Source organism: Platalea leucorodia, assembly GCF_965183815.1.
Source record: "Platalea leucorodia genome assembly, chromosome: 1".
NCBI lineage: Eukaryota > Metazoa > Chordata > Aves > Pelecaniformes > Threskiornithidae > Platalea > Platalea leucorodia.
The window spans coordinates 113,300,101-113,315,579 of record NC_138823.1 but is presented as its reverse complement, the minus strand read 5'-3'; the positions used below and the strand labels follow the sequence as shown (position 1 = coordinate 113,315,579).

General features: G+C 35.9%; 1 protein-coding gene across 6 annotated transcripts in view; it reads right to left on the bottom strand.

Annotated features, from left to right (window-relative positions):
• Positions 1-15,479, bottom strand: part of GOLGA4 (golgin A4) — a gene marked incomplete at its 5' end in the record, with an annotated part of 74,943 nt that overhangs the window by 27,835 nt on the left and 31,629 nt on the right. For all 6 annotated transcript variants that reach the window (XM_082317862.1, XM_082317863.1, XM_082317864.1 and 3 more), the window contains 8 exons: positions 672-827; positions 1,850-1,981; positions 3,064-3,242; positions 9,523-9,670; positions 10,605-10,688; positions 11,714-11,901; positions 13,341-13,479; positions 14,001-14,099. In XM_082317862.1, coding sequence (XP_082173988.1) covers positions 672-827; positions 1,850-1,981; positions 3,064-3,242; positions 9,523-9,670; positions 10,605-10,688; positions 11,714-11,901; positions 13,341-13,479; positions 14,001-14,099 — 1,125 coding nt within the window. The remainder of the gene's footprint in view (positions 1-671; positions 828-1,849; positions 1,982-3,063; positions 3,243-9,522; positions 9,671-10,604; positions 10,689-11,713; positions 11,902-13,340; positions 13,480-14,000; positions 14,100-15,479) is intronic.

The following is a 15,479-nucleotide window of genomic DNA, read 5'->3' as shown; positions in this document are numbered from 1 at the left end:
ACTACTTCAAATAAAATAAATTCACATGATATTTATGAGAGATACATTCACATTTTCTTATTAAGCTAAAGTACCAATGCATAGGATGAAAGATATCAGGAGTGTACATGAGTATTATGGAGCTTTGTACATATCTATTGATTTACCTTAATTCCACCTCTCATGGAAACGCTGCTGTAAAGTTAAAATGCTTCTATAGGCAAAACTTCCAAACTAATATTTGAGAGTGGTGGAATAATGTACAAACTTGCATTAGCAGATAATATAATCTCACCCATTACATAAAGCAAAGGACGCGTCAAAAATTTAAGCAAATTTTTGACTTACTCAAGTATCCTTATAAGTGTTTGTATGGTAGCAATACCCAGAAGTTAAACAGCTTAAAGTTTAACTCTCCTGCATAACATACATAAAAATTATGTAGGTGGATACAAATTCATATCCCATGCCATGATATAAAGTGAAAGTATTTCTATATTTTGCCATCTAATCTTGTGAAAAAACTAGGGTCTACAGCATACCATGGCAATACATTAGATTTCTGTCACTATAAGCAGCATTGTGAGATTAAAACAACCCAATCACAATAAATCCACAGTATTTGTAAACCTGTCACAGTTAAATACATACTGAAAGGAATTCTTGTTTACCCTTTTGGAACCTTTACTCACAGTTCTAAAAGTCTCTACTTCTTGATGCATCTCCTGAACTTTCTTGTCACAGTCTGACTGTATCGCCTTCTTCTGCAGCTCTAATTCTTCTAAGGCTAGGGATTCTTGCTGCTCCTGTTCTTGAAGGGTTTTTAAACACTCGCTCTGATTTTTTTCCTGTATCAAAAATTATGGTTAAAACAAACTATAAATACAGTCATCACACCTTCAAAAACAGTATAATAAGATATTTACAAATCAGTTAATAGGAGTTATACACTAATCACCTGTATTTTCTACATACACACACAGTTTGTATTTCATCTGTGAAAACAAAATTGTTATAAACCACTTCCATTTTCTCTTCTTGGGAACCATTTGTCTTCTGCTTCTCTTTGTATGAAAAATATAATGCAATCCAGCCTTTCCTTTTGGTTTGTTTACCATGGTTAATTCAGAGTAACACCTTAGAGGAATAAAGGTCTGTCCTCACTTGATTCCACTGCTAATGTATTTTTAAGCTTCTATTCCTTATAAGTAAAAAAAAAATTAACCTGAGAAACAGGTAGAAAAATATAGTCTGGAAGGGACTGTCAAAGCCCCTCAGTCCTAGTCACCAACCATCATGGAGGAGCACAAAAGAGAATCTACTATTTGTTAGGTAAAATTATATGATGATCTAAAGTGGATTACAATTTATGAAAAAGAGCGAAGAATCCCAATGATTCCTCCCAGCCTGACCTAGAAGAAAATGCTTTTCTGAGGTCAAACACTATGAATAGTTAAGCCTGTTCACATAACACAATGCAACCAGACATAATGATACCAACACTTTTCAAATAACAGCCTCACTCTTTGTACCTCTTTTACTCTAGTTGCTGTGGCTGATTGTCAATGATCCAGAGGAAGAAATTAAAAAAAAACAACTCTAACAAAAAGAGTTTTCAAAAAAAGAAGTCTTTCCCACAAGATGCAGCTGTTAGTGAGCAGTGATAGTGATTAATTATCATTATTCAGTCTGGATCATTGCAGCTGCTTTCCTTTCATGTTGCTGAAGTCTCTGAGCTCTTTGACTTTTGGAGGACACTCATATCTTTGAGCACAGAAGGACTCTCACTGCGGAATAGGGTCAGATTAAGACTTCTAGTCCCACCTCACACTTAGAGAAATGTCTTTCTACACATTTTAGGGATACTTACAAGAGCTGCCTTCATCTTCTCCTGGAACGCCTTTTCTTGGGCCTGTAACCTCTCATTTAGCTCCTGATCTTTGGTAGCCATTTCTTTTTTATGGAATTTTTCTAGTTCAGCAACACGCTCCTCTGAAGACTTCTGTGAATCAAAGTCAGAAGAAACTAATTTCAAAATATTAAATAGCAAAACACTTTATTATTTCTTAGTAAGAAAAGCAGTGCGACAGAGAGAGGAAAGCAGGACCATCTCTTTGCTCCCTTTGAATAAGTAACAATCACTTGGAGCACTTAATATTAAGTCCTGACAGTTCTTATTTTCAAGGTTGAGGTTATCCATCTTCCTTCTCAAGTCTTTCACAGTTCTTCTGAAAGAAACACCACATTTTCTAAAGACTCTTCTACCAAGGCGAACTTAGTGTTTTCAGTCTCAGTTCAAATGTGATAATAAATTGAAAAAGGAACTTCTGTCTGTAGCTTTCCCTGTATTCTTGTTATTTCATGAGACAAAGTCAAGTGGTGATACTCAACATAGACACCTATCTACAACCTACATACGTGCTTTATTTAAGAATAATGTAATGCAAGTCAGTCATCCCCCTAAAGCATCAGTGTATTCTCTTAGAAAAATTAGTAACATCAAATGTCAACACAAGAACTGCAATTTAAACGTGTTCAAATTTGCAGCTTTGCAAGGCACGCACAGTACTCCTGCAATTCCTACCTGAATATGCCAGATGAAGCAAATCTTAGCAATTCTTAACTAGGAACCAGGCTGGCAACAAGTTCTTAAACGTTTACACATACTGGGCTAGGATAATCATTAAAAGTACTTAGTATTAAACCCCCACATCCTGGTGGAGATGTGTGAGCTGACTGCCATTAATTTCTTCTTCTTGACTCCCTTTAAAGTCTCAAGTGCACTTCTAGTAAATAATTTTATTAAATACTGTAACAAAGAGTAATACTGTTCATTTTTACATGCCTCTAACGTACTGACTTTAAACTGTTAAGAGGGAAAAAAAAAAAAAATCTATATGGGGAGTTTTCTATTTTGTCTAAAGTAAATGTTTAATCCCAGAAATTAATTTTTATAGAATTTACTAAATAGCAAAAATTCTAGAACAAAGTTCTGATATACTAACATATTTTACAACTATAGTTTAATTGTAATTGAATTATTAGATTAAAAGCCAATAATGGAGGGTGAGTTTCAGCTTTTACCTTCATAATCTCAACCACCTCTTGTTTCACTCTGGTTAACTCCCGTTGAAGATTTACCCTCTCTTCCTCACTTGCCTTTTCTACTGCTTTGATTTTTTCATCCATTTCTGCCTGCAATTTTTTCCGAGCTTCCTCTGTCTTTTGGGCCATACTCAGAGCCCTCTCAAGCTCTTCAAAAGCTGCAAAGAAAAAAAAAGTATATGATAGTCGAGAAATATCTATGTGCCTTGACAGAAGAACAGAGTTCTCAGTAACTGTAAATTACACAATTAACAGAAGAATGAACTTAGGAATGCATCAAGAATTCACATGGGTTTATTATCTAGAAAGGAAAGAGAACTGACAAATAGCTGTGGATGTCTTCCAATACATTCTGTAGCTTCTATTTCTTCCCCTAAAATCACTATAAAATACAAAAACCATATAAATAAACTATGGCTGCTCTTCTGGCTGTATGTGCTGAATAACTTTGAAGAAGAGGAAAAAAGCTGCATGAAGGAAAGGCAATTTACAAGTTGTTCTTCCACTAAAACAGCAGACAGAAGCATATAGCAGGAATGAACTGCTATGCAAGTCAGTTTTTACTGAATCATGAGAGAGTTCTTCCTGAATAGAACACTGAAGTATAATACCAGGCACCTTATTTACCTAAGAGTTGTTAATTTCAAACTGTACAACCTAGATAATCTTCTCTTTAAACTGTGGGTTTGGTGGAGTCCATACAGATGGCTTTGCTGATTTCATTATTTTCCTATTTACTTTTAATGTAAACTACTATCAATGCAATTCAGAGACACTGGAAAAATGCTTGTGTGTTAGGAAGACTGTCCTGTGCTTCTAAACTTTGCAAATAAAATGTAAGGAAAAAATATTAATATTTGCTCCCAGAAAACTTGAATATCTATAAAATCTTTCAAAAGAACACTCCAGCTGCAGTGATGAAATTTATTTATGTTTGCATAAGATGCACAAGTCTGTTGAAACACATCTTAATTTACAAACTGGAAGCAATAATTTACAAACCGGAAGCAATAATTCCACAGCTTCTTCCCATGCTAAGGAGAAGTATTCTAACATACTTTATTCACTTCACAGATGATCATTCAGATATAAAAAGAAAGTAAATAAATTCCTGTGTTGTGAGCTGGTTTTTTTAATTATTATTAATATTATTCAATATGAGTAACCGAGTTCCTCACTGAAACTGATGGCAGAATCTATATAGAATATATATACACAAGACTAGAATTTGATCACTATTAGGGAAATCTCTTTTCCTGAATAGATCATGAATGTGGAAAACCCCTGCTGCCTATCAAAGGAAAATTCAGTCTCAGAACAGTCTACTATATGGTTAATTTTTTGCATAAAAGAACTTTGGCAAAAAAAAAAAAAATCTGTAAAATTCAAAATCACAGTGCCAGTATCAAGACTGTAATTCATCAGAGCACAAAAAACCCTAAAAGTATATTGTTCTACTATACCCTAGACTACTTGGATACTATTCTGGGAGCAGACAGAACAAAATAATTTTTAAAATGTTATTTAGTATGCTAAGCTTTCCTCCACTTAGTTCTATCCCAAAAAGAAAATCATAGTAGACACACACACACACCTCTGGGTTCCTTGCTTCACCATTACTTAGTAGGTATTCGCAGCAATTCTTGTAATCCTTGTTTTTTTGAAACTATCTTTAATAACTTTCAGGTATGAGTTTGAGAAGTGAATAATTTCCACTCCACATCTTCTGATAACTTTCAAAACGGAAGCTTTTAACCACAATCTACACTTCTGAGGCAATGCTGCAAATATGTTTTCAAGTAACTTAATTCCATAAAATTGCATTCGCCCAAATTCTGACCTTTTGCAAAATTTTCTTCTGTTTTCTGAAGAAGCCTTTCTCTGACTACTCATGACAAAAATCACATTTTAGGAGAAAAAAGGGTTGTTATTGACCCTGGCAATACCAAAGCACATCATCATATCCACTTTTTCACTCCTGGTTCTACTTAAATAATAAATATTAAAACTCATTACAAAAAACTTAAGAGCACTAGAGATTATTTCGAAGAGCAAAACGGTCTAAAACATAACGCAAGCACGAACGAGGCTTATAGCTCCTTACTTTCCAAGCACAGTTCTTCACAGTCCCCATCAAGGCATTTGCGACCTGCGACCCGCAGGACTCAAGTTCTCCCCCTTCGCCACCCCCGGCACAACTCGGTTATGAACACAGCCTGCACAAGTGTGTTTGGAGAATGGCACTGACTTCCCTGATGCTCCACTCAGCCCTAACAAAAGCATGTACAGCCAGCAAAATTGGCCAAGTCCTTCGGTATTACAGCATCATAAATGGCTTTTAAAAAAAAAAACAAAAACAAAACAAAAAAAAAAAAACCAAAAAATCCAACCCTACAGACCTTTACAAAGCATAGCTTGAAAATAAAGCCTGCAAGTAAAAGATTAAATTATTTCACTTTGCCATACACATTTTCTGATTCTTGTTCTGAGCAACATATACTTTATTTTCATTTCAGAAACCTGTTACTTCTGCAAAAAGAAAGAGAATGCATTTGCCATAGCCCACAAATCCGCCAAAGAGAAGATCCAGGTTCACACTAGGATTGACTACTGATATGTAATAGCTGAGCAACATGCAGTACGACAGCTGCATCACCGTAATCGCAAGCAGGATGCTAATACAAAAGCTAGACAAAAGCTGATGGATAAAACGCCAAGGGGGTATGAAAGCACAAAGAAGCAACACTTCACAGAAACACATTTAGCTCTCTAAAAGTTAAATTATATGCATCTCAGGCACTTTTAGTACTCAAGCAAAACAGAACATTTTTATTCAAAGTAGTTAATTCTAGTGTAGCATGACACAACCGAGTTTCAAACCAGCAGTGGGCTAAACTATCATCAAGTAGACAGAACATGGTCTAAATTATTATTATTATTATTATTATTATTATTATTATTATTATTATTATTATTATTATATGCGATATTTTAATTCTACTGTGGATAAAAGCCTGGAGTAAAAGTCCATGGTTTTATCCAAATACATCTATTCTGAATGCAAAGAGTAAAGACACTGCCTGTGTTCTTCCCCAGCCAGCAGAGCTACTATTGAGGGAAGATCTTTTAACCAAGGTACTGGTTAAGTGAAGACTCACAAAGGCACACTGGCAAATCAGAAACAGTAACAAGCACACCAGCAGAGTCTCAGGCGAGTCTTGCAAAATCCCATTCCTGTGACCAAGCCGGACAAACCAGGAACCTTCTTGTGCAGTATATAAATTAGACAAAAAAAAAAAAAAAAAAAAAAGCCTGAGCAGAATTTAAGAAGTGCAAGGTTGCAAAACTGATTTATATAAAACGTGTGCTAGAGAGCTGACTGCTTTACATACACTACTCCAAAGAACCAGTCTCCGTTCCCTTCGCCTTGCCTCTCCTACCCAGTGTAACAGCAGTCCGTACTGCAAAGACTTCTTGCTTACTCTCCCAGTGCTGCAGACATGTTATCTTCAACTATAGTGCCATCTACTGCTGAAAATTATGAAGAAAGCACTAAACAGGATGGCAAAGGAGGGATTTACATGTTTTCTTACTGAAGACAGAGCAGGCATCTTGTCAAAACTTTGAGAAGCAAAGGTTGAATTCACTTCCTATAGTTGATTTGTGCACCTAGGCAGGATTTTAAATGCACAGTCCAAGCTTTTTGTTTCTCTGTAGAAAGGTGCAAAGCATATGTTAATTAAGCTTGCAAAAGAAATGTCGCCTATAAAGAATGACAAAGTAAAGCAAAATGAATTTGCTTTCTAAGGACTTTTTTGCGTTTAGTGTACAGAATACAAATAAGTCAATAATCTGCATCCTGAGAAGTCAGAAAGGACTTATGCCAAGTAGTCTCAGGAAAAACAAACTTCAATTTACTGGTAAATTTACAAATAGCTTTGTTGAAGCAAAATGTAAATATTCTATGTACATTGCAAAGCATTAAAAAAAAAAAATCAGTTGCAGTTACTTCAAGTAAAAGTGCCTGAGAAGCACAGAATTTACTTTTTAGAGCCCAGTTCAAGCACCCAATGTGTGATGTAAGAAAAAAGAGCCCTTACCCCAGTCCTGTTCATACAAGGCTTGGGAAAGGCACCATGATTCACTTATTGGCATGTGTGGATGCACAAAAACAAGATGCACTGTGAGATTTCAACATAATGTACCTCTAACTACAAAAAAAATGAACTTCAACTGGGGAGACCAAGTTACAGTTTACACAACACGCACAAAATAAGCATACATAACTTTTCACTATTTCAGTACACAAAAATGCATTAACATTAAATCAAACACTGGAGCACTTCACTAAAGTCACTGAATTACAAAGAAAAAAGCCAGACACGTAACTCTAGGCAAGTTAAAAACATGAAGTGGGAAAATATACCACTTTTTAGCCTACAATACAGCACTATGAAAGTAAATTCCAAGTATAAGTGTATTATGCTTATCCTTATTTTGCCATAACATAAATGAAATTAACATTTCCACAAATACCATATTCCAGGAAGTCAATTCTTCACTAGATCATGATATAGAAAAAGAGAAGTCTAGAATTTAAAGTCATCTCACCTTAACTATCCAAGAAACAGAACTTTAAACATGTTGACCTCAAATACACAAAACTGCCAAATTCTTAAAACCGGTACAACTCAAAGGTTGTCACCTAGAAGTAATTTCAGGCTCTCCCAATATTGGTGGTGGTTTTCTCAAATGCCTGAATAATTTAGTTCCACTGTATTGAACTACACTTCGATTGTACATCACAACATTTTTGGAATGCGTAAAGCCAAGGAAGTAAATAGGAAAAATCTAATAAAGGTCATCTTACAATTTTGCCTACCTTAGAAGCAGTATTAACTAATTTTCCAAGGGTTCCAACATTTATACATGCATGCTTAACAGAGTGCAAAAATAAATGCGCTCAAAGGTAAAGTGGATGCTTATGCACCATAGATGTTACCAAAAGTACTTTAAAATTTCATTTAAAAGAGAGCATATTTAACACACAAATCTCTCCCTAGAAAAATATGGTGTACTCAACACATTATTCGTAGTGAAATTAATTCTCACTACAATAGTTAAGTTTTCCAGGTACCCAGAGCATCATCTCTAACCCATTTTCAACATCTAGCTACACAAACCTGAGGAAATTACTGTATTAACCATGTAGATATTAGTTTTTAATTAAGAGGTTTCTACTGCTTCAAAAAATACTGTTTCAAACAACTATGACAATAACGTTGTATCTACAGAAGTACTAAAATATTCTTCAGCTTTTTTTTTTTTTAATTATGAAGAAAAGCTTCCTAGTCTCCAAGAACTGAACAAAATCCAACTTTAGCAGGACTGACTTACTTCTGAAACATGAATTGCCAGAGCTAAAAAAAGACACATACAACCTGAAAGGGTAGGAGAGGAGGGCACCTAATCAAAATGTTACTTTCATAAGACGGATGTTCAAGCTGCTTTTCTGCCTTACAGCAGAATGATCTACCCAAACTAATCTTTAAAATTGAAAGTTCTGATCTAAATCTACATAATTTAAAATAAACCCCTATGAACTGTATTGTTTGAACTTATCACTTTTTAGAGAAAGAATATATGCATAATGTTTTATGTAAACTAACCACATCTGAGCTTCTGCCGAAGGAGTGAACTCGAGAGAGAGAGCAAACTAAGTTCTTCTAAAAGAATTTTGATAGATTTAGTGCAAAACAATTTCACTGTTTTATAAACAAAGGTGGGGCGGACTGACTTTTTAACTTGGTTTCAAGCAAAAGGAGAACTGCAAGCACACGTAATTAACGCTACCTAATTTCCATCAACAGCAAACTACGGCGTGTAATAGTTACATAACCGCTAGGTTCCAAGCCTGAAGCGAAAGGAATCATCACTGCTGTTTCACTAAAAAGAAATCAGAAATGCTTCTGCTACAATTATTGAAAGAAAATGCTTATTATGGTTGTAACACATCCTTTTGTTTCTACTTCTTCCCAAGCTCTTATACACTCACTGCTATGTTTTCTATGTAAAATACTTGTGGCATTATAATGATAATTTATAGATAGTTGCAAGTTTCCCTCCTGAAGTTATACCAGCACAAAACTCTATCAATCTCTTCTCCTACAAATGGGAAAGTATGGCTGCCCTTCAGCAGTTTCCTTCCTGACTCCAGTTGAATTGATAACAGAGACAAACCAGTCACAAGCATCCCTAAACTCTGCTGACCAGAAGTGAAGTTAGTAATGACGCTAGCAGGGGTGATATGTAGAACATTAGGAAAAAGAGCATCTCTTAATATCCATTCCAAATAACAACTGATGAAAGTGCAAAAAGACCACGCTGAAGCTTTCTCATGTTTAAATGTGAAAGCTAATAATCTCCAGAATTTCTTACCAGCTTTTTCAGATTTTTCTTTCTGTTCTTTTAATTCCTCGCCTTTTGTAGTTATTTGTTTGATCCGAGCACGCAGCTGGGCTATCTCCTCCTCCTTCATCTCCAATGTTTCGTGCATTTGTCGCTTTGTCTCTGCAATTACCATGCCCTATGGAAAAGGTCCTTGTGATAAAAAGCTAGCAAATAAATAAAACATATAGCTAAAACAATTTCAAGCCAGGACACAATCCTTGTCAGGAATAAACTTTAGTCTATTGCTACAAGACCAGAGATCATGGTATTTTTCTATGTCAGAAAAGAGAAAATGCTCACAAAAAGAAGATAAGAATAGGATTATTTTGAAGAGTAACCAAAATTTATCTAGTGGTGAAAAGAACTCCAGCAACTAAGGACCATCAGAAAACTTCCTCCTTCTGGTACAGATACTTTTCTTTGAAATACGCATTCTGTAAACAAACCAAAACTAAAAGCATTGTAGTGTGTGTGCTTCTCATCAGAGAACATGCACATATAATGACTGTTAATCATGTTGCTTATTATACCACCAGAAGTTGCTTCAAGTACCAAGACTGCAATTTAAAAAAAACCAACAAAAACCAAAAAAACCCACCCACACAAAACACTTTAAGAAACAGAAAAATGAGAAACTCTTCATATTCTTAAGAAACTACAGTTACTTTTCCTTCACTGGTCATTTTTTTAATTAATTTACATTGTATCTCATCTTCATTAGTGTTTGGGGGAGGGTTTTGTTGGTTGTTTTGTTTTGTTGGGGTTTTTTTGTTTGTTTGTTTTGTTTTTTTAAAGCTGGCATTGAGGAGTGTATTCAGCATAATTACTCCATCCTAAATAACATCATCTTGCAGTATTAAGTATAACCTAACAGACAAATACCCTGAAGTATCTGTACAATAAAATTCTTAGGTAGCTTAAATTATTTGCTCGTTAAAACATAAACCAAACCACATCAGATGACTAAGAACAGTTTCTAATACCAAGAAGCCAGATATTTTGAGTTTTAAACAATCTTCTTCAAAACAGAAACTCTCTACAGAGAGTTTAAAGAAAATTTTTTTGTTTACCTTGTCTTGTTCTAGTTGCTCAATTAAATTCTTTGCATCACGCAGCTGCGTAATCAGTTTAGTCTTCTCAGCCATGTGAAGGTCCTAAAAAACAACCCCAACCACAAGTTTAAAGCACTGCCATCTGTAAGAAAATACCTTCTGACAAACAGCTTAGGTTTGGCTCTTACCCTGCATTATGCCTTGGAGGAAGAGCACGGGACAGAATCCAGGGAAATTAAAGTAGGCAGCTTTAAATTATTTTTAAATCTCTCAGTGCTAGGCTGCCTCATGGCTTCCATAACAATTCAGATATCTGAAGGCTTTGTTACAGCCTCCGCAGTTCTCTCATGGATGTCAGAGCTGCTACAGTAAAATGGGCAAGAAACAGGCCTAAGACACCTGCTCTATTACCTGCATCTCGGCTTACAAGAGGATCTCAGCAATGCAACATAATTGCTCATTACTGGCCTTGTTCTGGAAAATCTCCTTAAAATAATCGAGTCTTTCAGAGCGCTCTCAAACTGGGCTAGTGCTCAGAGACCATGACAGAGAAAAGAATCCGATCTCCAGAACTGAAGCTGAGTACAGCTATACTTATCACGTTTTCACGTTTCCATTACTATCAGCCACCTTACTTTTACTCCACACTCTGCGTTAATAACCTTAAAAGGAAAATTGAGCAAAATAATAATTTAGCTTTGGGACTGCGCTTACGTTATCTTCACTATATTGTGCTCTCCACTGTCCCGCCTTCCTGTGTTTTCTGTTCATTTACAAAACTGATGCCTCTTCCACTATGTCTTAAAGGCTTAGCGCTCTTCCACTTTTCTCACTTTACCTCCCGTCTTCTGTGCTAGGACAGTCTTTTCCTCACCCCAGCTTCCCACAGCTACTTTATTTCTGATACCATTTTGATGGTTATTCATACAGTAAGGTTTCATACTCTTCTTTACAGATTTTTGAGTAATTGCTCAATGTGTTCATTCCAGGTGGGTTTTGCACCTTTAGGTCCAAAAAAGTACAGGGACACTTTGTTTAACGGTCTGCCCTATTAATAAATTTTGGAAATACTGGAGTTCTTACTGTGTTTTAGTAGCTATCCATAAAGTTAAGAGCATTTTCCGTACCTTCATTTTCTCCAGTTCCTGAAGCCTCTCTTCTAACTGTTCTTGAAGTGCCTCTTTCTCGTTGGTTAATTGGGCACAGCGCTCCTTATGTGACCGAATCATCTCCTTACAACGTTGCAGCAAGTTCTCTTGGCGCTTCACCCTCTGATTCAGAGTTTCCAGTGTTTTAACAGAATCTTCATTACCCTCTACAAGACAACGTACCAATGTTATCATATGCACACCGTTTCCAAAATGCAGATCTGCATTCATCATTCATGTTGCGGGTGGCTCACAGGCCTCTGAAGTCATGCAAAGTCTGCAAAACCTCCTAGTGACTACTATAACTGCCAGAAACATGCTACACATGCACAGAACAGTAAAGACAGTCTTTCAGCCCAAATTATTTTACAAAACCCCAGTTAACAAAGCAGCTTCAAAAACAAACTATTATTCAACAAGGTTTTCTATGCAATTAAAAAGTCATCATGATTTATAAACCTGCCTGCTGCTACTAACAGAATACTCACAAGCAGGAAAAAATGCAAAGCAAAGCAAATCATATCTTTCAAGTGCCAAGCACATGGATTCCAGCTTTCCCAGGGCTGGCTATGACGTTAATTCTAAAATAACCAGGTTAGCAATACTATATTTGGCAGGGTAAAGGCCACATTTAGCATCTTTCCGAGCTGTACTCTTCTCTGTATAACTAGCACATTGGGTAGTATTTTACTGCGTGTTCTGCTCTGATGCTCTGGAGGCTGTAAGAGTACTTGGCATGAAAACAGGATCAGACAAATTCAGAGGTTCAGTTCACAACCATAAGTCTTACACACTATAGTCCTGAAGCAGACACCAGCACAGGAAACATCTTGAACCCTGATTCTTAGGGACCAGATACTTAGGTTATTTCCTAAGCATTACAAAAGACATGATACTGGATAAAAAAAATCTCTGATCTAACCCCTACATCATCCTAACATACAAAAGTCATCGCAGATGCTGAACAAAGATCATTTCAAGATGCATGTTCACCTCTGTCTGAACTCTACCTTTTATGAAGGATACCAATGAATGACACTTTCATTATATATCAGCATTATAATGTTCCTTGCTTAGTAATCAAATATACACAATATTGGGAGTCCCATAACTCAAATAACCTCCTGATGTGAGTGAGGAACACTTTGATTGTTCAATAGCATGAATATCACAATTGATCTTTGCTTTTATTTTTTCCTGACAAAGGAAAAAAAACCCAACCAAACAACCAAACAAAAGAGAGAGACTGGCAACTGGTCTCCTCTCCAAACTCCAGGGATAGGTCCTTGCTTATGGGGGACAGAATCTCTCAATCGTATTAAGCAGGCATAGTAACAACCCCTATCAGCAAAAGCAATAATTACAATACTATCATCATTATTGACAAAGGCAAGATGTGTCGGATTTGAATTCTTATGAAAATTCGGTATCTTAGAAAGGTTATCCCGTCCTCTAGCTGCCACGCTGTTTTCAAAAAAATTGTCTCCTTCTAGAAAATATATCCTTCCTATGACATGTTCAGCCCCAAGTATTGTTACTCCATCACAGATAACAGCAGGCTTATTCCCCAAAATTGAAGATCTCTTGAAAAAGTTGCGATACCTACCATTGCTTCCTGGTTCCACAATATCTTCTGTACTGATTTCTTTTGTTGGACTTTGAACTTGTGGTTCAGATTGGATATTTGGATCAGGCAATTCAGTGCCTATCTGACCATTCTGTAACCTCTGTTTCAGCAACGATACCTAAACAAAATGTTCTTTTTGTTAAAAAAACCAAGGATTCTAAGTAGATCATGTTCTCATCTTCAAAACTAGAGAGAGTTAAATAAAATTGATACCAGCAAATAAACAAAGGAAAAATCTGTCTGAATTTTTTTAGCACTTTTTAAAATCAGAATTATGTTTCCAGCAACAAAAATAGTATCATTATAAGTGGAGAAACAGAGGCCAATTAAGCAAAACACATAAATTTTGCCAAAGCAATTTTAGCTCAAACATTTGCTAATGTTATTTTCTTGATAACAAATATATTATAAAGGTATTTAAGTGCAGATCGCTCATATTCAACATGAGTGAGATTTTACAGAGGTATCCTTTACCACAAAGACGCACTTATTTTCTAGATAATCATAAATTCTCAAGAAGCTTTACAACGTTGCAGCAATTATAATAAAACATGGACATGCATTATAGGAAATACCTAATTAAAAAAAAAAAGGTAGGAAGAGCAGTTTTAAAGAACAATTGTCGGGAAGGTATCTTACCTGAGTTTGCAGGACGCTAATAAGTTGATCCTTTTCTTCTAAGGAAGCATCAAATTCCTCTTGGAGATGTTTCTTAGCTTGTTGATCCATCTGGAGCTCCTGAGAATCGCAAATAAATGTATCTCAAATGAAAACTGAAATGTGAATTTAAAAGGCTTATCAAAATATTATGAAATTATATTAAAAATACCTCTTCATAGTTGTGACCCCAGAATACAACCATAAAGTAGATATTTCTTTTACTATACAACATTCCACACAACATAATAAGAACATCCCATTATAATACCAGCATTAAAACAGCAAGAGTCTAGATTTGATGCAAAATTATCAAGGATTCTTTCTTCCTAAAAATAAGTCTGTTGTTTTGATCACTTCAAGCCTGCTCCTGAAAACTGTTTTCCACACTTTTCTCCTGGAAGCTGAAGACTGCACTTCGGTAAACTAGATTCTTCATTTAATAACCAGATTAAGTCAACATAAACAGCAGAAATGTAAATTTCTGTTACACTCATTCAATATGCCAGCGCTCTAATAGGATGAATGCTATTTATAAGAGTGGAAAGTTAGCTTTTTTTTATTCTTCAAATGTGTCTCAAATGAGAAAGTCAGAGAATGCCAAAGAACTTAGCTATGTGGCTTCACTTGCTACTTACTTGCATTCATTTGGCTGAACACCTTTAGAAACTTGTAGATGTTGCCTAAATGCATTAGTAGGATCTACATAATCTTATAAAAAACTGCCTTAGGGACGTTTCTTTGATTTACTTCCGATGCTTTTAAAGTTTAAATATTTTAATTTCTTTAAATAATTATTGTTCTAATAGAAAATAGATGTATTTAAATTAATTAACATCTAACTGCTTATTGAGAGAATCAGAACCATACTCATTTCATGTACACACTGTGAATAATTTCCCAAACTTGTATTTTAATTTTTAAATTTATATATTTGCTTCATCCATCTATATCTTCCCAGTGATGTACCCCAGGAAACTAATGCTTCTATGACCATTATTCTGCAAAGATCGCTTGTATAAAAGCAAGCATCACCCACAAACATGGGTTCTGTTGGCCAGGCAAAGATAGAGGACGATAAAAAGAGAAAGAAAGGATGAAAAAGCAAACAAGGGACAAAGCACAGGGCACTGGGTGCTTCCTGCGTTGCTTTCCTCCAACTCTGAATCTGGCTTTTATGCTCTCTTGCTGCCCATCCCTTACCTCCAGCAGTGAATCCCGGTGGCCATAGCGGAGCCGGATGCCAGCTTTGAGAACTACAGCTGTGTGAGCTGAGCCTGACAACCACGCACAGGCAGGACAGTGCTGGAAGGCACCACTGGGAAAACTATTCCTCTCTCTTCCCAAGTAACTATATCCACTTTTTAATGCTGCATTGCCTCAGGTTCTCAACAGCTACTGATCACACTTCTGCCTTGTGCTTTTGAGCTTTAGAAGCAATTCCTTCCAACCAAAGCAAAG